The sequence below is a fragment of the Ammodytes marinus genome (assembly GCF_949987685.1).
Source record: "Ammodytes marinus genome assembly, chromosome: 20".
Classification (NCBI taxonomy): domain Eukaryota; kingdom Metazoa; phylum Chordata; class Actinopteri; order Uranoscopiformes; family Ammodytidae; genus Ammodytes; species Ammodytes marinus.
The window spans coordinates 11,241,537-11,264,516 of NC_137224.1; the positions used below are offsets into that span (position 1 = coordinate 11,241,537).

At 39.2% G+C, this 22,980-nt stretch overlaps 3 protein-coding genes across 8 annotated transcripts; all 3 read right to left on the reverse strand.

The window, feature by feature from the left end:
* Nucleotides 1-265: 265 nt before the first annotated feature.
* psmc5 (proteasome 26S subunit, ATPase 5) lies at nucleotides 266-5,263 on the reverse strand. The gene is made up of 12 exons (XM_080048805.1): nucleotides 5,202-5,263; nucleotides 4,116-4,187; nucleotides 3,943-4,012; nucleotides 3,731-3,828; nucleotides 3,585-3,641; nucleotides 2,903-3,133; nucleotides 2,118-2,244; nucleotides 1,809-1,999; nucleotides 1,060-1,158; nucleotides 866-976; nucleotides 689-775; nucleotides 266-440 (listed from the first exon to the last, which is right to left on the reverse strand). Exons 1-12 carry the CDS (start codon nucleotides 5,223-5,225, stop codon nucleotides 387-389), a joined length of 1,221 nt encoding a protein of 406 aa, XP_079904931.1. The 5' UTR covers nucleotides 5,226-5,263; the 3' UTR covers nucleotides 266-386.
* An 817-nt stretch (nucleotides 5,264-6,080) lies between these two features.
* On the reverse strand, nucleotides 6,081-17,607 carry smarcd2 (SWI/SNF related BAF chromatin remodeling complex subunit D2). 2 transcript variants are annotated; one of them, XM_080049316.1, is made up of 13 exons: nucleotides 17,061-17,607; nucleotides 15,596-15,792; nucleotides 13,707-13,749; nucleotides 13,479-13,601; nucleotides 12,477-12,596; nucleotides 11,658-11,753; nucleotides 9,373-9,474; nucleotides 9,101-9,262; nucleotides 8,620-8,717; nucleotides 8,250-8,385; nucleotides 8,029-8,151; nucleotides 7,425-7,526; nucleotides 6,081-7,304 (listed from the first exon to the last, which is right to left on the reverse strand). In XM_080049316.1, the coding sequence occupies exons 1-13, from the start codon at nucleotides 17,208-17,210 to the stop codon at nucleotides 7,251-7,253; spliced, it is 1,506 nt and encodes a 501-aa protein (XP_079905442.1). In that variant the 5' UTR covers nucleotides 17,211-17,607; the 3' UTR covers nucleotides 6,081-7,250. The 2 variants fall into 2 exon arrangements, with proteins under 2 accessions (XP_079905442.1, XP_079905441.1); XM_080049315.1 differs by having other exon boundaries at nucleotides 8,250-8,388.
* A 1,412-nt stretch (nucleotides 17,608-19,019) lies between these two features.
* atxn7l3b (ataxin 7 like 3b) lies at nucleotides 19,020-22,899 on the reverse strand. Of its 5 annotated transcripts, none has more exons than XM_080049321.1 (9): nucleotides 22,832-22,899; nucleotides 22,208-22,266; nucleotides 21,966-22,089; nucleotides 21,707-21,839; nucleotides 21,023-21,194; nucleotides 20,593-20,693; nucleotides 20,439-20,461; nucleotides 20,224-20,269; nucleotides 19,020-19,993 (listed from the first exon to the last, which is right to left on the reverse strand). In XM_080049321.1, the coding sequence occupies exons 3-9, from the start codon at nucleotides 22,014-22,016 to the stop codon at nucleotides 19,914-19,916; spliced, it is 606 nt and encodes a 201-aa protein (XP_079905447.1). In that variant the 5' UTR covers nucleotides 22,017-22,089; nucleotides 22,208-22,266; nucleotides 22,832-22,899; the 3' UTR covers nucleotides 19,020-19,913. The 5 variants fall into 5 exon arrangements, with proteins under 5 accessions (XP_079905447.1, XP_079905444.1, XP_079905448.1 ...); XM_080049318.1 differs by having other exon boundaries at nucleotides 21,695-21,839; XM_080049322.1 differs by having other exon boundaries at nucleotides 19,020-20,013; nucleotides 21,695-21,839.
* Between the last annotated feature and the right edge of the window lie 81 nt (nucleotides 22,900-22,980).

Genomic DNA, 22,980 nt, shown 5'->3' on the forward strand with positions numbered 1-22,980 from the left:
ATGTAGAACAGAGTTTCTGAATCAAGCCCACAGTCAACAATTATGTGACAGGTCTATTGTCACAGAAGCTACATTGTGAAGTGCCATATCCAGCATCTACTAAATAATTGTAAAATGGACCTGCAGACCATCTCTGCTGAAGACTGTTCTGATGTTACTGTTACCTGATGTGAAAGTCTGAAATAAAAATAATCATGTTGAATTTGTTATTCACTGTTTGAAGACAACAAATTACTGAGAAATAAAACTCACACGAGCCATCCAGTATTATTTGGGGAAACCATTTACTGTAGAATGTCTTAAGTAACAATTATAAACCAAAGCAGAAACAAAAGAAGAAAAATATACATATGTTTGCGTTGGGTGCAAGAATCGACAAGGCCTTTTTATTTCCACAGCTTCTTGATCGACATGTTCTTCTCGCTGTCTTTCTGCATCACCTGGTGTGAAAAAACAAGGGAGAAAGTTGTAATAGGCAAGTAGAACATTCACACTGAGTCAATAGACTAGACCTTTGACTGTTCAAATTCCTTTTTTATAGTATAATTTAGTATAATTATTTTATAATAATATTGTACTTGTCCAAGCTATATTTATGGTGGACCAGTTCTTCATGTTTAGACTAGCGAGGATACAGGGCAATGGAAATGCAACCAGATACACAGCATAAGTGAACCGTTCTACAAACCTTTGCCACGGCCATCTCAAAGTCCTCCTGGGTTACGTGAACTCTCCTTTCTCTCAGAGCGTACATCCCTGACTCTGTGCAAACACCCTGAAAATACACAAGAAAAAGTTAATCAAAGGCCACAGACTACCTTCACCAACCACACAACTGCTACCAATGATTGGGCCTTACTCTTACCTTAACCTCAGCACCAGAGGCTCCGGGCATCAGCTCAGCAATCTTCCTCAGATTAATGCCACGTGTCAGGTTCATCTTCCTAGAGTGGATCTTAAGGATGTCCAGACGGGCCTGTTGGTAGAGATTTACCACATGCTCGAATACAAAAAAAAAAAAAGCAATCATTAAGTGTAAATATTGTGCAGGTAACTTACCTCTTCATTTGGAGGAGGGAACTCAATCTTCCTGTCGATCCTGCCTGGCCTGAGCAGAGCTGAGTCCAGGATGTCAATACGGTTGGTGGCCATAATGACCTGAGAGAGAGAGGGACATTTTAGTCTCATTCAAACAAACCAACATGCCCTGCGTTCCGAATCGCACACGTTCTACTATTAAGTACGGTAGAAAAAATATTTAGTGTGTCCCGATTCTTGTGGCCAGATTTAGGATGGTTAGAAAGACCCTGATATCTACTACATGCGGCCAAGATTTTTAGTGTTGAAAACAGCATCCTATTTGGGCGACTCTGACCCATAATCCAGTGCGAACCTGAAGTGACGTCACATCAACGGAGCCTCCATATGAAAACAAATGGGGATGCGACGGATATAAAAGCAAGAGGCAAGATCAAGGCGCAATGTTATGATGAAATAAATAAGTCAAAGTATGTTCCAATAGTGTGCATACTGCATCCTAACTAGATTATTTTTATCGTCGGATGTAGTGTGTAGAATAGAAAAAATATAAGTATGAGATTCGGAACGCAGGGATGGTTCCAATTTGACTACCTGGATTATTAAAGTGTAGATGTCTTTAAAAGACTAGACAAAGACACTTTAAAATATCCTTAAATCTGATTCTGCTTACAACTTTATATGTAAAAAAGATCCGGGTAATCTTGGTCATTAAATCGGTGAAAGGTCCCTTTTGGAAAAACAAAAAAACTAATAGAATTATTTCCTACCTTGATGTTCTTGGTGGCCTCGAAGCCATCCAGCTGGTTAAGCAGCTCCAGCATGGTCCTCTGCACCTCGCTGTCTCCTCCTGAGCCGCCCTCCAGACGGGACGAGCCGATGGAGTCGATCTCATCCATGAAGATGATGGAGGGGGCGTGTTCTCTAGCCATGACGAACAGCTCACGCACCATACGGGCACCTGGCATAAGACAGAGGGGGCGGGACATAACGCTTATACAGAAGAATGGGAAAGTGTTTGATTTAATAGTTTTAAGTGTTTGATTTAATAGTTTTAAGTGAAGACAAGAGGAGCTCACCCTCTCCAATGAACTTCTGGACCAGCTCAGAGCCAGACACCCTGATGAAGGTACAGTCGGTGTGGTGGGCCACAGCTCTGGCCAGCAGGGTCTTCCCTGTTCCTGGGGGACCGTACAGCAGCACACCCTGCACACATTCAAAAGCAAAACAAAAATGACAACATACAATACAACAATAAATTAATTGGTCAACTGATCTGATGAGCTGTTAAGCACTTTAGTTTGAAACACCAATGTAAAAACTAGTTTTGTTGTAGTTTTTCAAATGTGTAGAATTGCTTAAGATCATTGTAAACTTCTATTTGTTGGACATTTGAAACCGTCACCTCAGGCTCTTATTCACAGTTGTTATGTTTTATAGTTCAAAGGATTAGTTGAAAAGGTAACTGGTAGATTTATTGATAATGATTACTAAAATAGATGTAGTTGCAGAACCACATATCAATGTTGTCAAACATTAATAGCCTTTTTTCTATGGCTGGATGAGTTTTGGACAATTCCCGAAAATGTGCCAGTTTAAAAAAATCAAATAAAAATCAAATGAAATTAAATATAAACAATCTCATACAGAGCAATTATATAAAAAGTGTCTGTAGAAAGTCCTTTATACAAGGCCACTGTTTGTGTCCTAGAGATGCCAACATATCTGCTCTCTATCACCTTCAACACTTATGTATTTGAACCTGAAGCAAGAAAATATCAGTGCCATGTATACAAATATAATAATATATATTTTTTTTAAAGGCAGCTCTTGTAGACAATCAGCTCTTTTGCCAACCACCCACCTTCGGCTGTGCAATGCCTAACGCCTCAAACAGCTCCGGGTGTTTGACGGGCAGCTCAATCACTTCCTTGATCTCCTTGATCTGTTTATCCAGGCCTCCAATCATTTCATAGGTGGAGTCCGGCACCTTCTCCACCATCATAAGAGACACCAGGGGGTCCACCTTGTTGGGCAGGATCTTGTGCAGGGTGTAGCTGTCGTTGCGCAGAGCCACGCGGCAATTTGCAGTCACCTAGTCCAGAAGTGACAGAGGGATGATTATATCAGGTTTCTTGTTTTTCTTCTGACTTGCAACCATTATTTAAAATACAATACAACTTTATTTATAACGCACATTTAAAAACAACATGGTTGAGCGAAAGTGCTGCACAGACAAGAAGCAAAAAATAAATGTCACAATAACAGAACACACAATATATATATATATATATATATATATATATATATATATATATATATATATATATATATATATATATATATATATATATATATATATAAAAAAAAATCATTAAAAACACAAGTAATAATATACACAGAATCAAAACATCTCATGCTGGGTTAAATAAAAATGAGTCTTTAAACATGAATTGAGAAACAGACAGCATAGGGGCCGTCCCTACATGGCGGGGCAGCTGGCTCCATGGTTTGGGGGCTACATATGACAACACCTATACACTTACATCATTGATGTCAATGTTCTTGTCCACATCCACCACAAATTTTCCTTCCGGATGAACCTGAGAATGATGAGGAGACATGTTCAATTGAATCCGTCAGCTAATGAAAAAATAGTGCGCTACAAAGTATAAGTACAAAAAAAAATTACCTTGACGAGCACTTTCTTTTTGTCCATAACCCTAACCACTTCCCCTACGTAGGATCCCTGCTCCTGCAGTAACTGCAGCTCCTCACGAAGGAGACGCACTGAAAGACAGAAAGTAAAACTTGAATATGGGTGTCGTTCAGCCTACTACTGTATAACCAAATGAGATCATGTTTTTTAATACACTGAATTTGAAGTAATAAAGAACAGTGTACCTTTGGCATTGAGCTCATTCCTCTGTGCCTGCAGCCGTCTGAGATTCTGGCTCTTGTCATTCACAGTCAACTGTTGAGAAAACAGTAGATCAGCACTTACAGACGAGCAGAAGTTGTGCAATTAATTAGGTCTCTGTAGGAAGTGAACGTTAGCAGATATATTATTTTCTTACCTGTAACTCTTCTACCTTGGACAAGTAGTACTGTCGGAGACCGGTCCCACCTTTACTCTCGCCCATCTCCATCTGTTAAACGACAAATCGCCAAACACTCAAAATAACCCAGTCTTCTAAGTGAGATCTAATGGGTATTTTTTATTATTCGCTCAAATGTGTGAAAATAGTGAAAAATGTTGGTTCTTCAAACCTCTTGTTTTGTCGAATTACAGTAAACACTATAAAATATATCCAAGTTGCAATAACATTAAACAGCACATCCTAAAGTTTCAGAGTCTAGAATCAGAGAATATTTGTAGTTTTAGCTCGATTCTTTACAAGGTTGACCATTGATCAATTGCTGCTAATTAATTTAAAGACAGTATTTTCATAATGAAGTCAGACAACATATACGACAGACAAATATAATTAACACAATTATCTAATTAAAATTTAAAGCCAGCAAATAATACTGCTTCCGCAACAATTCCACAATATAATAAAATCTGCCTCGTCTCGATTAGCTTGTTACAGTGTAAACAACTAACACGCCTACAATAATAAGTTTGTTCATTATTATTAACATGTCATTGTGGCATGTTAACCGTGTGATTTTAATGCGAGCATTTGTACATTTTAAAAATATGGCTTAGCATTTGAAAGGCTTTTGACAGATTGATTTGAGTAATTTGTATACTAATCTATGCTTTTCTATTCACTTACTCAATGATCTGTGTAGCTTGCGGTAACTAAATGACTTAGATTAAGTTACACTCGGCGAAACGGACAGTTTTCGTTATCTTAAGTGTAATTGTTAAGTGTAAGGTCGTATTGTTTAAACATAAAAACAGAGAGAAGACAGTTACCGTCATTCAAAGCTGCTAGCTTAGCTTGTAGCTACAATGAGACAGCAAACCGGTGTCGGCAGCATACATTTATTGTTTAAAATGAAGTGACAAGTCACCGTTTACAGCACAAGTCTGACAACCTATCATTCTCACAACTGCTTCAAAGAATTATTCAACTCAAAGGCTAGCTGTACCTCTTATTTGATAATATTTATACCGATAAAGCCAACAAAACGGCAGAAAAAAAACCACCTACATGATCAACTCCGTCCACCTCCATCTTGAAATTTACAGCTTCCGCTTGATGACAGGCGTATTTCCGGCTGACTTCTTCTTCGGATAATTTTTTATAAAACAAAGACGCACATTGCCACCTACAGTCATTAAAAAAAAGTAAAAACATATTTTTCATTCTCACCGTTAAAAACAGTATTCAAATTTGTCTATGGTTCCAACATCTTAAGGAAAAATTAAGACGTTTTAATTACACTCGGAATTAAATTAAAGAGCAATTTTACAATATTCAATATTGTAGGGACCATTTCCCCCAAGTGTATAAGATAAAGAAATTACTTTTTTAATACAGTGAAAACATTAGCTGATCTACTACTAAATGTATAGATGTGGTATTGAAATAAAATGATTATTTCTGTGATTGATAAATTGAATGCCTTTGAGACTTTTAAACATTTTACTATTGAACCTGATTGCCAATTAACACTGTATAATTTAATTTTTTTGTGAACATAATACTTTGTCATCAATTGAATCCAATTATCTGTAGTCACATGTCTTCTTTTTTTAAAACCATTTATTTTACAAGCTGAGGCACAGCTGTGTGAAGAAAGCAGGATGTATTTGAGGTTGGCCGTTATTTGAGGAGTCCTAAACACATCTGAGCTGCGAGAAACAGGCAAGACCAGCCAAACCTGTTGAAACTGATTCCCTCAGAAACACATGAGCTCTTCAACCAGCCCACTCATGGCATGATTCCAGCTTTGAACGTGAGGCTGTACAAGAAATTAAACAAAGATAATTGTGTGACACAGATTATTGATAATAGTATTAACATTTTAAACACAATGTTTTCTTCTTTATAGTAGGTTTTTTTATTGAAATAATACAGTACAATTAACATCTGCAAGTATATTTATTTTAAAAACAAATAGTCCAAATGTATAAAAAGATAAAGGCATTTGAGTGATACCAAACATGCAAACATTTTCCAAAGAAGCCATACAAAAAATATTTGTACACAACATTGCTCAAATTTTATGTGCCATCTTCAAAAAACACATAATGGCACAGCGATATCTTTTAACATGGAATGCTTAAAGAAATTCAAGAGATCCCCTCATACAAAAACTTGACAAAAATAGCATTTCAAAGAATAGTTCACCCATGAAACTAGAAAACTGTACACAACAATCTGGTGCTTTGTTAAGTTGAAACACTACAACTGCATTCCTATTTTATTAAACCCAGTTAACCTCCTTGGGAAGCATGGATCTTCCAGGAAGAGCTCTTCAAATCCAAAGGGGCCAGCCAGCGTTCCTCCTTCTGGGATTAAAACAATGCAACAACCCAATAACAAATGAAAACAACATGTAAACATTCAAGAAGAATATAAAAAAAAAATGTTGACACAGTGGAATCTTTTCCTTGTACAAATAAGGCGATCAATCTTTTCCCAAAATAGAGCATTCCCGTTTCCTGCTTTCTTACACAGTCAAGTTTAATTTCAAATGACATACCCACCAATATAAAAAACAAACACCACCTCAAGTTGGTAAAAATTATTGTCATAAAACGCTTATTAGTTTCTAAGTGTTTTTTTAAAAATAAAGAATATATATTTCACCATGCCTCACAATTCTAACCAGTCATCAGGCATTGTTCCTTTCCTAAGGTCATGGCTTATAAATGGGAAGGTAAACGGAAACCCTTACAAAATAGCACACACAGTGATGTTGAGAAACACCTAGAAAGCACCGATGCTTACAATGCTTCAAGCATATTGTACCATAAAGAAAACATATTTCAAAACAAAAACGATTATTTGAAGAGGCTCAAAATTGCAACAATGAAAGGCAAACATATTATTAAGGACATGCCCCTTTGGTCCCATATACTCTGCTGATTTTAGAATTGTATCCTATTTAGAAGCAGGTTTATCATATGTATGGCTTTGTCACTTTTAAGCTGCAAACTTAGCTTATTTATCCCCCCCATGGCTAATTCCAATTTCGATTGAGGAGACAAACATTTGATGATAAGATGGTTGTGACTCCTCTGGAATATGTCTTTAGGTAAGCCTGATACCCAACACCTGCTCCAGCTCTTGTCTTCTTTGCTGCACCTAAAACAAAGAAAGGGGATGTCAAAGCAAGCAATGACAAACTACTAAAACCCTCACGATAAATATCTACTAACAAGTGTGCAAATGTTTTGCAGTGTATTAAGCTGTATAGTTCCTTGCCTTGGAGAAAACGTATCTGCCCACTGCCTCAGGTACCCAGGGCATCTGGTAGAACTCAGTCCTCCTCTCCTCCTCAGGGTTTCCAGTCACATCTGTCATCAACTGATGAACATGAGGAAACAACAGCTTCATAAATACAAATTATTTTAAATATATGTAGTAGTACATAGTACATATTAACTTTACTTTGGCACGAATACAGAGAGGGTTGATGGATTATTAATTAAATTAGAAAGCGCAGTACCTGCTGGAGGCCATCTTTGTGCAGACATTGAAGTCACTTCATTTAATTTGAGCAAACAATGCTGTAAAATTAGCTAACCGTTGGTTTTGCCTTGACCAGACTGAAGCTCTTGTTTTAACAGGCAAATATGGTGTTTGCCGGCTATTAATTTGCCTAGGGCAACTGGCCACATACAAAACAGTTGTATTTAAAGAGCATGTTTTTATAAAATAGGCAGGTAAGAAAATTTGGGAAAGCCAACAACTGAAGGCACAAAATATGTGAAAAAATAAAATGTTCAAAAAAGAAAGAGCCGAATATAACATATATACTGTATATATTTATAATAAAGTTAAGTTATAGGTGTGATTGGACGTTTACCTTCAGATCTCTGCTTTGAGACTTGAGCCAGTCTTGGATGAAGTCCTGTGGCTTATTGCTGAAGCTCAGCATGAAGTCTCTCTCGGTCTTCAGCTGGTTGATGTACTCAATCGTTTCATGAATCTGCAGTTAACCAAACCAGGACAGTATTGGATGAGCACATGTTTAACAAACATAATTCATGTTTTTGTCCTTCTTGTGATGGACTGGCAGTCCCTTACCTTCATCTCCAGCGCAGCGATCTCCTGCTGGTTGGTTGTAGAGGAGAGGAAACTGTTCATTTGGCCCTTCAGCGGGTCATCCACCTCCACATCGATGTCATAGCACGCTGTCTTCTTCTGATCCGTCGGGTCCACACTGCTTAGAAGACACACAGACATCAAAACAATATTCAAGTTTGATTTTAATATGGGAGATGTTGATGCAAACTTGTAATCAAAACACTTTAGGAAATTAAATTAGCTGTTTGTACGCTAACTTAAAAAGCACTGCGGGTGAAATTGAAAGCTTGTATGCAAAAAAAAAAACAATCTTCAGAAAAATAAAAAATTATATCCTGGTGACACAAGCACAAAACACAATGTCCTCTACCTAATCATGTGATTGATAATGATGGGGTCAGGGTGCTGCAGCAGGCCTGCCAGTTTCATGGGGATCTCAGAGAACCTCATGCGAGGACAGCTGAAGATCTGGACAGCATTTTGGAAGAAAACAGATAAAGTTTTAACGAGCGTTAAAAAAAAAATCTTATAGAAAACATGAATGTCACCAGCACATTTTGAAATCCTATACTGTCATTGCTTAGCTTGTACAAATTAAAAACTACAAGTGATTCATTGTTCAGTTCTTAATGATTAATTTATGGAACAAAATAGATCATTGTATTCGTTAAAATGAACCATACATGCCCTCAAATTACAAATCATTGTAGGTTCTATGGAAGGCAAAACAGATGGTTCTTCTTTCTCTATTAGTTGTATTAATTATTAGTAAGAAAAACAAAAACATAACATAAAAGGCTCTGCACATTTTATATAAAAACATAATCAAAAAGACTTTAAAAACGTTTTACCTGTCTGAAGTAGCGGTTGCAGTTGATGAACTCCTTCTCATGGCTATCCTGCAGCTTGTTGTTTTTGATGTAGAGCCAGAGAGCTTGCATGATGCTGGCCCGGGTCTGTGTGTGCACGCCCAGCAGACGAGCCAACCGCGGGTCCAGTTTGTACTGAGGGGGCTGGGGGGGTGGGGGGAGCATTATGTTCAAAGAAAAAGTTAGCAAGTCTTGACCTGCAAACACACAACTGTTTGCAAGATGTTACAAATGGCTAAATGGGTGGTAGGTACCTGGTGGTCCAGCATTAGGAGAAGAGTGCATTTAACATTCACGTCCCCGGGCCTTTTGACCTGGAATCCATCAGTCTCCTGAGTGGTGGGCATTCTATGCCACTGAAAGAAGCAATTACATAACACATTTAGATTGTTTTCATGAAGTCCTGTTAAAGCTTAAATTAAAAATCTAAATGTAATAATGTTTACAAAATAAAAAGTTAAGATTTTCATACACATAAGTGCCTCCTACAGCCCACCATTTGCTCTTCATCTATGCCTGCTTAACTACTTTTATAGATACAATTACAGATAGTGCACCTACTAGAAGACGCATGTGAGCAAATGTTCCAAATAGATTTGGTGCCAGTTCTATTAAATGGTACTATCATATACGTATCTATAAACTTAAACCCATTCAACACTGTTTGTGTGGTGTGTGTGTGTGTGTGTGTGTGTGTGTGTGTGTGTGTGTGTGTGTGTGTAAGCTGGCCTCTGGACCAATGTTATTTGGATGTTTGACTGTGTATTGGACTGCAGATTCTTAAAAAAAAAAAAAAATGATATGTGTATATATTAGAGGTGGGCATAGATTATTTTTTTTAATCTAGATTAATATAGATTAATTTTGGAATTAATCTAGATTAATCTAGATTAAAATGGCTCATTTGAATTCATTCATAATATGTGTGTGCTCCCTAAATAATGACTCAAAGTAAGTCTTTGAGAACGTGTTTCTCAAGCCAGGTGGCCATCAGACCAGGGGCTCATCTCCTGTGCAGGTGCACACCTAATGCATCAAGTTAACGCACGTGCAGAAAGAGGATGTCACGGAACTCATGTCCGTTAGCTTTTCAATATAAGACTGTCAAAATAAAAGTCCCGCAAAACAATCGTTATTTTGGGGATTAACTTCTCCGCGTGAGAAATTTGAGTTGTAGGCTAGCGTGTGAGAGTGTGAGCTGGTTGATATGAGTGTGTCTCACGGCCAAAAGGGTGAGACTTGGCAGCTCTGTCAGTTGTCAAACAAAGCGGACGGACGTGGTCTCTATAGCAACGAGATCAGCTGAGCTATCACTGATAAAAAAAAATATTGTTTCCATAATGATTTCCATAGCCTTAAGCCATAGGCTGGCCTACATGTTGTGTAATTCAGTGATTTTCAACCTTTAATGAGTCGAGGCTATGCATTGGCTTTGGCGATTTCCCTTGCCTCTTTTTTTTCTCTCCACACAAAGCTCTCCCATTGCACACACGCATGCCCCGGCCGCTTCTGAGAGCACAGACTGTTAGAACTCCTACAGTAAACCAATTCCGCATTGCACAAGGTGCAAACAACCTTGGTCTTGTCGAGGTTTCCATTGGGAAGCTTCTTAAAAATACATTTTCCCTGAAGCAAACCCGGCGGCTTCCTAGCTGCATCCATGTCAGCACGTTACGTTTGATGTGGTACACAGGTGCGAAGTCGGACTCGTTCTGACTCGTGCACTACAGTGCAATTCGGCCAGGTATACATCCGCGCTAAAATAAGAGGAATAAGAGATTAACGGCGATATTTTTTTTATCGCCGATAAGAGTCTGGCGTTAACGCAGCACGTTAACGCCGTTATCGGCCCACCACTAGTATATATATATATATATATATATATATATATATATATATATATATATATATATATATATATATATATATATATATATATATATAAATATATAAAAACATTTTTTTATATATATATAGCTATAGCTATATATATATAAAAAAAATGTTTTTTGTTTGTTTTATTTTTATTTTTCTGTAACAGTAACTGTATCTGAATCCGAATTTGATGAAAATGGGGGCGGGACCTGATAAGCCTTTGGCTTCTTCCGTCTCCCTTCGGACAACACAAAGTATGATGTATGATTATTTGCAAGAGAAAATTGTGTATTGTGTGGAATTGTCCGAAAGAATAATAAATAAATAAATAAATAAATGTTAATTAAAAATATGTCAATCGCACAGATATTTCTGGGTTCTGGTTTAACTCCACCTGTGGGATAAATTAAAACATAAGTCACACAAAGTTGCGTCAAACATGGCGGGATATCTTCCAGATTCAAGAGCTCTTTAATAATCCTCCCCTGCACGGTCAAACAGGCCCAGACACGATTGGTTCCAAAAGTTGTTTTTTTTTTTTTTTATGGTTCCAGCTGAACTCGACTTTCTCTAAAAGTCGTCCCAGAACATTTTGTGTTATATCCGTGTGCCTTAAAACGTTCCGAGGTGGTTTGCATCAAATACCTTTAACATTGTGTCATACCTCTACTAAGTGATTGTCTGGTCCATAGAGCTCCTTGTCGAGCTCAATCACCAGGCTTTTGAAGAAAGACGAGAACTTCTTCTTCTGCTTGCCGGGCTGAAAAAACAAAACGTGCATAAAAGAGTGTGAAAGGAGAAACAGAGTAACCAGACTGCTATTTATCTATGTCCTCCTTTTTATGCTGTGTCAGTCTGTGTCGCTGCATTGTTTAGCTCTGACCGCATTGGGGGTTGCCGAGGCACCAAACAACAACTGTAGAAAAGTAGAAAAAGCTGTTGCAGCCTCCAGCCCTGACAAAAGTCTGTTTGCACAACATGACCCCTCTCACTGCTTTCCTCACACAGCCCTTTTTTTCTTTTTCTGTTACTCCATGCGGTTCTCCCACGCATGCCTAAAACCAATGAGCCGGGGAAGAAAAATGAACAGAGGAAGAAAAAAAAAAGAAAGAAAAAAATCCTCCTTCATGTGGCCCTGGATGACACAATGAGTTGAGCTTGAATTGATGGTTGGGAGGGGAAGGCATGTCAGCTCATGGTATGTAACGGCCAGCAAGTTTCAATTCCTCATTTTTTTAAGAAGAGAATACAAGCTTGTGTTAGGGGGCTGTGGGGCGGAGTGCAGAGTGGGGAGAGCTGCAACAAACACACATCTGGAGTCGGTCTGAGCCAGGGAATGATACAGGCCAACCAGATCCTATGAGCAACTGAATGTTTGAAGAAACACAATAGCAGAGAATGAAATACTCGGAACCACTCGAACCACACTGAAACAGAGCACAAAGGTTCAAATGAAGCAACGAGAGCCGAGTCATTCACGTACTTCCTCCAGAAGTTTGCCCTCCACTCTCAGTTCCCACGAGGACACCTTCTCCGCCTCCTCGCCCTCAGGCTTGCTGGGGGTGTACGTGTTGGAAATGTAGATCCTGAGCTTGCGTTTTTGCTGAATCAAGAGATAAATTAGCATATTATTAGTAAAAACTGTCACTCAAACAAATATTTAACCATGAACAAATTAAAAAGGTATACTGCTTAAAATATTCATGAACTCCTATTAAAAAATATACTGTATATTTTTCGGTGCTTATTTTCAGCCATTCAAAGCATTAACATTGTATAATTACTTAGTTTTCATTATAAGTGTCCACCTTTCTCTAGTGAAATCAGATCACATGCAACCCAGTGTTCCACTGATTCAACATGATAGCCTCACTCACTGTTTAATGTTCACTCTCCTTCAGCCATTTTAGCACCGTATTAATTCAATTGGGAGTCAGAAATTATGGAAAACGCTTGTTGTCAAAAACCCTTTTTGTCAAAATCAGTGAATATATCCACACAATCCTCTACCTATGTGCGCTGAAGAAAAAAAATCACGGCTGTTAATACACAGCATAGGCTCTGTAAACAGGCATGTTGCTAGCTACAGTGGGCCCCCTTTGTTTACATACACGTTTACACAGCCTAGGCTGTGTATTAACTCCCAATTTTTTTTCAACGCACACACAGTACGGACAGGTTGTGAATTGTGAGGAGATATTCACTGCTATTGACAAAAAGTGATGACAACACACGTGCTCCGGAATCGCTGACTACAACTTTAATGAACTACTAATGCAAACTGAACATTTTCTACTGCTGCTTTATTTTAAAAGCATTGGGCTGATGAAACATGAGTGGCTTTTATTGTGAAAAGATCACAGGAAAGACAAGAGAGAGATTGGTGCTAATCAAGATCCCTCTGAAAGCCTGAAACTTGAATCAAAATTCCTTTCCGTTTTGGAAAATCTGAAAAAAAAAAAAAAGTGCTATGATGGCGAGGTACCATAATGGGCTTCTTGATGGCTTCTTGAATCTCCATGCGCTTTCGTGCGATTGTCTGATCCAGTTTTCTCTCAAAGGCCAACAGATCCATGTAGGCCTGGGACTCTGGGACCAGGTCTCGGATCTAGGGAGCCAACAGCGGGACATGAATATAAAGGGAGTACAGGCAACTGGAATCAAAATGGAATCCATCTCTCCAGTACGATTCAGAGGGTCAAAGTGGTCTTACCCTCTGTGGGAGAACCTTGTCAGCCATCTTGCGTCTTTTTGTCCTAAATACCACAGAAACGATAAAATACAAGATGTTAGCAGATTCGCAAGGACCGCACACTGAGACACACAAGATTAACAGAAATACATCATTAACTTCATTTTTTTTATTACTTATTTGTGAAAACCTCATTGAGTGATAACTAAATCTTGGCCAGTTCTTTCTCTTCAGGCTCCCAGCATTTGCATCTGACTTCATAAAAGATGTTTTGTTTCTTTTATTAAGTCACACAGTTCCTCCCTTATGACTAAATTTAACTCTCAAGCGCTTTGATGAGCTTTTGAAATGTTGCTTTTAGCCCTGTGTACTCTCCCATCTATACCGCGAATTATGTCATGAGATAAACCGTTTAAAAAAGAAAAGAGATTCATTGTGAAAGAGGACTGAAAGTGCTGCCTCACATTACGGCTCGCCACATTCATGAGTGTGGCATCACCGAGCAGTCTGAAGCCAAAAATACCCACTGGTGCCTGCTGCTTTCAAAGCAGAGGCCAGTCATGAGATAGACTCCTATGCTCTGTGCTTTAAACAGTGAAGTTACTACCAAATCAGACTGCAGAGAGAAAACCCATCCCGCGCAAACAGCGGAGTTGTTATGTTGTTAACAAGCAACACAAAACTTTTTTTTTATTAAAGGTGAAGTAAGCGGTTTATTTACACTCAACAAAAATATAAACGCAACACTTTTGCCACCTCACAGGTGTCACACTTGTGAGGTGGGATGGATTATCTCAGCAAAGCAGAAGTGCTCACTATCACACATTTAGACCGATTTGTGAACAATGTTTGAGAGAAATGGTAATATTGTGTATCTGGAATGAATTTTAGATCTTTAAGTCCATCTCATGAAAAATGGGAGCAAAAACAAAAGTGTTGTGTTTATATTTTTGTTGAGTGTATGTTAATATAAGTGTTAAATCGCAATTTATTCATACAGTGATTACTTACATAATGTGCACGTTTCATAAAGCCGATCTCTCAGTAAGCTGCTCTGCATATAATCGGCAAATAAACTTATTGGAGGATCCCGAAATTTTTATCCAATCACAAGAGAGAACGCTACAGACAGACACCCGTCTCCCTCATGGTCTCACTGCCGGTGCACGCCAGAGCAACAGATGGGTGAATGTTTCTGCGCCTACAATGGCGGAGCAGGTAAAAATCCTTCCCAAGGTCTGTTTTGATGGTTTTTAATCATGTTTTATCACACTTATGGATCTGAGATGATGCTAGATAACTCGCTGCTTGAAGACCGCAGTGCATTAATGTGGTGACGTAGGGACAAGCAAGGGGACTGCTAACTCCAGTAACTGACAGGAAGTTAGTTAAAAAAATGTTTAGGTCCTTAAAAAGGAATTAAGGTTTGCATCTAAGATAAAAGGAGTAAGTTTGCAGGAAATGTGATAGAGATGACAGTATTTTAAGTGTAGTGAGAGGATTTTTTTTTCACTGTGGTCTATCATTGGTGAAAACTTAATGATTAATTAATTAAGTCCATGTAATAGATACATTCAGGTACTGACACCTCCAATGTGATGTCTCACTGCCCTGCTCTGTTCTTCTTATCACGGTTTATTACATCTATTGGTTTAGGACTGTTGTCAATGTCACCTGCTGTGATAAATTGCAACATTTGAACTCTTTATCCGACTTGGTTTGTTGAAATGCTGAATCGAAAAAAAGAAAATACAATGGCAGTTACCGTTAGATGCAGCCCTATTTTCATGACATGAAAGTAGCAATCAAGTGTGGTGCCATTATCTGGTCCCAGGCTGTCTTGTTGGTCGATCAACCTTGCCATTATTCCTTGTCTCCCCCTCCGTCACAAAAGAAGAAACACAGTTTACCCTCGTCTCAGGCCTCCCAGCGCCTCTTGCTGCGACTGTTGATGATGCTGATGGAGGAAGCGCTTCCTGGAGGCGTCCATGCCTGGAGGCCCCATGCCTGGCCTCATGGACACGTTCCCACCACCATAAGAAGGACCAGGCAGCTGACCCCCCATCGGACCCATGGGCCCCATTCTCATGGGCGGCATCCCCATGCGCTGGACAAAAGAAGGGAAGCTGTAGCTGAAGCTAAGATTTCAGGTTTATAACGTATCTGTTGAGGTTTTGTATCAAACAAGATTATTTCTCCATAACTGTGCACGTTTTCCACTACTTTCTTTTTAAACAAAAACATTTGGTTACTTCAACAAGAATTCATGCACATGATTTGGTTACGCTTTCTGCCTTCTGTATTGTTTTACAAAATATTTTATTATCAGATTTAAGACCAAAATTATTCAATTAAGACAGAGGATAGAAATGGGTTTTCCCCAGAGGTGATGGACACTCTGTTAGCGATGAATAATGATTGACAGGGATACAATTATAGTCTCAGCTATGAAGTCAGTTACATACTTAGGCAAACATGCCTGAAAATAAAATTCATAGTCATAAATAAAAAAAAGTCAGGCATTGAACAGGAATATTTAAAATAAATGTACGGCATGTGAAGATTGGATTTGTGTATATGTGTGTGTGTGTGTGTGTGTGTGTGTGTGTGTGTGTGTGTGTGTGTGTGTGTTTAATGGCTATTCTCTTGACCTTTCAATCTTTATTTGGATGTACAATACAATTATAAGCAGATGTATTAACTGTTCATTTTCTACCTCGAACTGCTTCTTACTATTTCTGGTGTCTGCTGTGACAACAAAGCAAACAACTGGCTCTAACTGACAAACATGATACAACACCATTAGCGCATATTAACTAAAGACCACATGTAAGTGCAGATGGCGGCGAAATTGGGATAAAATATTGCAGGCAGATGGTGTTGATGATAAACTTACATTTGTTTTCCAGCTTACCGACAGGCAGCCAAGCGGCAGCCACGTGACTGGCTTTTCCACACATGCACGAAACTAAACATTTCTGTCAATTCTAATGAAAAATTCGAAAATTTACAAAGAACACAATGATCAATGACAATTAAGGCCGGATCACAATATGTACACTCAATTTAGGCAAGTGGAGGCAGCAAAGTAATTACAGACACTTAGCAAATGCGGAAGTAGTGTCCACACCTTGATATTAAGGAATACTGACTTTTGAAGTTACTCTTAGTTTGAAATCTGGATTTAACTGAATAGGCTACTTTACTTAAAACCAAACTTTAGGAGAGCGTTTACTCGGGAAATCAGCCAATGTAGGCTAACACACACTTTAAAAAATACAACCACAGTAAAACTTCTGTCAGATAACGTTACCGTCGCCTTTCGGTCAACACCAACTTTCCTTTGAGATAAAGAGAAATAAAGCAGAACAAAACCTTTTCCTGGGGATACTGGGGGGCGTTGTTCATGCTACGAGGGTATCCCGCCGGAGGATGGGGCATACCTGGCATCCTCATGCCCGCACTATGCCCCACACTCATGGGGTGCAAGCCCGAGTTCATCGGTGTGAAGCCTCTCGATGCCATCTTCTAGATCCACAAGTGGTTAAAAGTGAAGGAAACTGACACCAAAAGTTCAGCCCAAATAACGGCGCGGATAGCTACCCAATCAACCCCACTGGTACAAGTCCGATGGTCTGTTCCGCCGCCTACAGTGACTTTTAAATGAGGTCTGGATCTGGTTTGACAGCAAGCGCGCTGTCAACAAAAAGCTAGCTAATGTTAGCTCGTTTCCTTTCGTCTCAAGTTCCGGGATTTGCTTCTGTTTTGCGGACACAGAGTGGTGGCTGTCATCTCCTCCCCTTGCCTCCGATTCTCAACGTCGCTAACTGGCAGCTATTTCAACTGTGAGGCTGAGGAAAAACATGGTGAAGCCACGATTAAACGAAAAACTGTCTGGTGTAACTGCCTAAACACACGATGCAAGAAGATGCTGCCTTTAAAGATATTGGGAATTTTGACGATCAAAATTACCGCGCATTTTAACGGTTTACCTCGCATAATAACACATTAAAACTTATTTTTAGCCTGAAATAACTTTTTGTAAGTAAGTGTATTTCATTAAAGCCTGTACTTTTTAGGAGTCAGTCCCAATATACTATCAATGATCCCAACATGTGACATTTACGGGCACTTGTGCTTTTCCTTATGTTTTAAGCTGCATTTTATTGTAGGCTAGTGGATTGAGGTGAAGTTTCTGTTTTAAATCCTTTGTAGTGAATTATCATAAAGTTTGTTGAGTTTATTGTGTGGAGTGGTAATGATAGCCTAGATAATAGGCCTATCCCAGTAGGCATATCACAAAGAGTAATTTGCCTCAGAAGGCTTTACAATCTATAGCCTAGCCTACTGCATAATAACACCCTCTGTCCTTGCCATCGATTCAGATAGGGAACAACACTGATTTGATAAGATAAATCTAAGGCCCTTAATCAAACTAACCTTTTACTAATTTCTCTGAAGTAAAGTAGCCTGGAAAAGAGGCCAACCTCAAAACTACTGTTACTTTCCACTAGTTTTAAGTAGGCTAGACTACTTTTTATACACTTTTCTCATGATTAATTTGGGGCAAGTTTTTGATGCAGAAATCTGTAGGCTATTCATAATGACTTAATTCTGTAGCCAATTTCATATTGAGATATTTGACCTCTTTAGACAGTGAATAGTTATATAATTTGAAGTTGGCCTATAATTGGAAAATGTTTAAGAGTAACAAATAAGATGAAAAACATGATATGAGGGCCGTAAATAGTAATTTCAAGCCAAAAATGAAAACACTGGGTTTATCCTTCTCAAAACATTGTATTAGGCTACATAAGATGTTTGTTTTTATGTAAAATCTGCACAGTAACTGGTTATTATAGCCATCAAGGAGATATAGTAGGGTAGAAGTAAAAACTTAATTTCCAAGCCCTTTCAAATCACCCCGACAACCTATGAAGAAAACTGAAACAAAACTCAGATGTCGGGAGTTCAGGAGGCGCCCATAAAGGCAGCATAACTGCCTCCCCTGCCAGTTTTCAGTTCTGGGAACTAAAATGCACCATGATTAAAATCTCCAACTGTTTGACCTTTATTGTGTTTACCAACTCTCAATTTTCCATAAAGTAAGATCTACAAAAGTACAAGACTAATAATAAATCTTTCACAAAGTAACATTTCAAGTATCATTCAATAAGTGTGTTAAAAAAACTAAAACTTTTCCAGATGCCTTCATATGAGCAACAGCCTCCCCTGTTGGTCATTTGTGTATGTAAGTAAAGGGTTACTGAGGTTTCTTGCTCTCTCATCAACTCAATGCAAGTTAAAAGCTTCCGAGTTACAGCAAACACAACGACAGGTAACAAATCATTTATTATGCTAGACAGATGAAACAAACTGAGCCATGATAGCAGCAATTCAACTATTGGAATATTTACACTATCACTTCACACCAAGGATATATGTAACCCTTTACAAATGTAAACACATGATACAAAGACATTTTTGAATGCTAGAAAACAAGCCGATCTATCCACCAAAAATGAAACGAAACAAACGTGCTTTCTGCAGCAAATAACTGCTTGTACAATTATGGGTTCACTTGCTAACAGTTTTTTTCAAAACAAGTTTCCACAGGTGAATGACGAAGAGAAAGACTTCTCTCACATACAACGTTTTGTAATTCAACTGCAGAACCATGAGCCTGACAGTGAACGTGAAAATAAAAGACAAACCATAAGCAATGATTGTCTTTGACATTATTAGTTTTTTTTTTCAAAGAATAAGATTGTAAAAGGTGAGGAAATATAAGTACACCTAACGGCTAACAATTTCTGTATTATTAAGAAACAACATACTGTATCTGTGCGCACTTTTGCTGTTCACACAGCTGCTTTTCTTGGCCGCAGAATGAATTACACCAGGATCTACCTTTGTGAAGTTAAATCTTATATATGGTGATATTCATTATTTTGGACTCCAGCAAAAAAAAAAAAAAAACTTCTGAAAACAAAATCAACTCAACAAAAAGATTTAAAAAATGAGTGTTGGTACAATGATTTTGTGAAAAAAACATAACAAAATCTTGTCAAGTATACAGTGGGAGGTCTGGACTGCTTCTGCAGAGCACCAAACGCCATACGTGTCACCTATAACATTGACGTCTATTGATTTCACAACATAAAGGAGAACCGTGGGTGAAGTGTTATTGGTCTCGCTGAGAGAATGTGTGTTTGTGGGCCATGGGTGTCATTGAGGGAAGGCCTCATCTTTCATCAGCATGCGCGGACTCTCCTGGTTGTCCATGCGACGTCTAGGCCCCATCATGCCTTTGGGAATAAACAGGAGGCTGGATGTCACCAGAGACAATCAGTGTTTTCAAACAGAGTATTAACCTCATGTTATTGCTATCATTTTCTTCTGATACTGTATATTAGGCATTATTATGGTGAAGTCAGATATTCAGTTAGGTACGGTACTGTTCACGCAACAATTGAAGAATAATTACAAAAGTACAAACTGCATCGAGAGGAGGTTTAAAAAAGGAGTTTCCACTTACTGTTCTTATGCTTGAATGATTTAGATCTTCTGGGTGAGTTGGGATTCTGAGGTGTAAAAATGAAAATGTATTATGTCATGAATCATTTGTCACATTCTACATTTATTATTCGCATACATTTATTAATGAAGGGGATAATGAAACACTATAATGTGGCCCAAACATGTTATATTAAGTGTTAGGGTTGGGTTTTTTTTACAATGAAAATTAAGTACCTTTTCATTTTTCCTTTTCTTGGCTGTAAAATAAAGACATTCAAAGTCAGATTAAAGGACATGTTCTATACATCTCCAAATTCAAGGAGTATTTTGGCAATCCACATTCAGTCCTTTTACAAAAGAAAAAATTGGACAAAAAAAAGTACATCACCTTTCTTTTCTGCCCCATAAGACCAGTCGTTGTCATTGACGTCGTCGTTATCCTCTTGGTCACTCTCCGACTTATTGTTTGTGTTGTTACCGGTGACTATTCTGGAAAAGAGGGGAAAATAAGGCGTAACACACACACACACCCACACAACACCCAATGACTCAAATACAAATTACAAATGCATTCGGACCCAAGACAAATTATTTAGGGTTGTTTATTATTGTATTTTGTTAAAAATAAAGAAAAATCGTCTCCAGAAAATAAAGCTAGAAAGGGCGATAACATTATCATAGTCAGAGGATGAATATGTATTGAGGTTTTAGGACAAAGCAAGAGTGGCACATCACAGTCAGAATCCAATTTAGAGAAGCAAGCGTGCTATGGGTTTATAATGTGTGTTTTCACTGGAGCAAACCCTTGGCCCTCATACCTGCGGTTAGCTATGCGACTGCTGTTGCGTCCCATCCCCAGGCATTTCTCCAGGTGTGGGGCAAAGCGTGACGCAGCGATGCTGCGGCTGCAGTTGGGACACACACACTCCTTGTTTTTCCACTGGTTGTACACCTGGCCAAACACATCCAACCCCGGCTGGTCCACAATTTCTGGAGACAATTTAAAATCAAGCAATAGATGTCTCTGCTTTATAACAGGGCTAAAAGGAACAGTCACGCATCACAATTCACCCCTACGGTTGTTGAGAGGTTTTAAAGCCTGAATGTATAGCTCCTTTTTATTTAGCCTTTTTTACATATCTATTTCCTTAGGTGGAGATTCTGGAAAAGGCTTGTTGACAAAATCCTTTTCGTCAAATTCAGTGAATAAATACAGAGCCACTACCCATCTGTGCTATGTGTGTGTGCATGTGTTAATAGACAGCCTAGGCTTTGTAAAGGGGCATGTTGCTAGCTAAAGTGGGCCCCTTTGTTTACATGCCAGTGTAAAGGGCCATAGGCTGTTTATAAACCAACACCTATTTTTTTTCAGCTCACACACAGTACGGACAGGTAGTGGAACAAGCGTACAGAATCGCAGACTCCCCCTTCAACATGGACACAAACTAGGGCTTCCCAATTTCACCTGTTTGACTAGAGAGACAGAATACCTTTCTGCTCACCAAAGTCTCTCATGCTTTCTTGGTCCGTGTCATCTAGGAAGAAATAGCCCTGCTTGACGGCCCGGTGGACATCGAAGCAAAGACCCAGGCATGCATCCTCCACCAAGTCAGACAGGATGTCCTGAGCTAGGCCCTGGTAGGTAGACAGACAGACAGACAAACAGACACAGTTTATAATCCTGCAGTGTCTCTGCAGATGTAATGTGTATTTCCAAGGCCAGTTGAACTGTCACTACCCAGTGACTTTGCTTTACTGTACCTCCAGCTTGCTGTTGTCCAGGCTGGACATTGAAACCTCCTCCATTTTCATTTGCCAGAACTACCAGATGAGCCGACGCTGCTGTGGTCATGCTGTAGTGCAGCAAGCATTGGCCAAAACAGGGCTGCGGCAGGAGGGAAACGAGCAGTTGGCAACAGTGGCATCAAATCCAGTCAAACCGATCGGTGAAAATCAGTGTATGGTCGACATTTGACGCCTTGTAACGTGATGCACATACTTACAACTGAACGTTGAGCACTGTCAGAGAGAGAGAGAGAATCTTCCCACTTAGGACTATAACCTACGAATAACACAAAACAGAATAACTTAGGGTCTGCGTCGTGTCGTCCCACTGGTAACGTCCTAATAAGCAGACATAAACATGACGGTAGCTCAGTTGTTCAAACACCGCCCCGCCGGTCCGAGCATTGCGGTCTAACGAGAGTAGCTTAGCCGAAACCTTTTGGTGAAGAAAACAAAGAGCGTGGCTATGAATAGGCTGAAGGAACTGAACATGCCAAGAAGGTTAACGTTACAAGAGAGGCGATGTCCTCCTCGGGTCAACATTGGCCACAGGCACGATTCCAAACTTGTCACAAGCGCGAGGAGAAACAATGTAACGCGTTTTGCAGAAACGAATTATTTCGCAACCGAAGAGTTACATTTGACCACAGCGAGGCTCGAGGTCCCCCGAAGCCGACACCGCTGCTGCACTGCGGCTGTTCGTATCTCAGCTCCAAACACAAACCCAGAAGGAAACTAAACGAATAATTAAATAAAGCGACCTTCTGACCCCCCATACAAAGCCTTTTTTCGAGGAATACAGCTTTTGCAGCCACGCAAATTGGCTAATTGTGTTTATTTACCTATTTCGGCAGGCATCCATCTTTACATCACTAAGATCAGACAGTAGCAATCGATCCCTGCACGAATTTCCACCGAGCGCTTCCTTTGCAGCAGTGTCTGCCGGGGTGTTTTAGACACTTCGGACTGGGTTCGTTTCCCATCCAGACCA

Coding starts and splice junctions, on each gene's coding strand:
- atxn7l3b (XM_080049318.1), bottom strand. CDS start 22,016: ATGAAAATGGAGGAGGTTTCAATGTCCAGCCTGGACAACAGCAAGCTG. Junction 21,840..21,965: donor TGGACAACAGCAAGCTGGAG/GTACAGTAAAGC, acceptor TCTACCTACCAG/GGCCTAGCTCAGGACATCCT. Junction 20,462..20,592: donor TTATGGGGCAGAAAAGAAAG/GTGATGTACTTT, acceptor TTTATTTTACAG/CCAAGAAAAGGAAAAATGAA.
- psmc5 (XM_080048805.1), bottom strand. CDS start 5,225: ATGGAGGTGGACGGAGTTGATCAT. Junction 4,013..4,115: donor CCAAGGTAGAAGAGTTACAG/GTAAGAAAATAA, acceptor TTTTCTCAACAG/TTGACTGTGAATGACAAGAG. Junction 977..1,059: donor TCCCTCCTCCAAATGAAGAG/GTAAGTTACCTG, acceptor CTCTACCAACAG/GCCCGTCTGGACATCCTTAA.
- smarcd2 (XM_080049315.1), bottom strand. CDS start 17,210: ATGGCATCGAGAGGCTTCACACCGATGAACTCGGGCTTGCACCCCATG. Junction 9,475..11,657: donor CAGACAATCACTTAGTAGAG/GTATGACACAAT, acceptor TGCTTCTTTCAG/TGGCATAGAATGCCCACCAC. Junction 8,718..9,100: donor GCAACCGCTACTTCAGACAG/GTAAAACGTTTT, acceptor AATGCTGTCCAG/ATCTTCAGCTGTCCTCGCAT.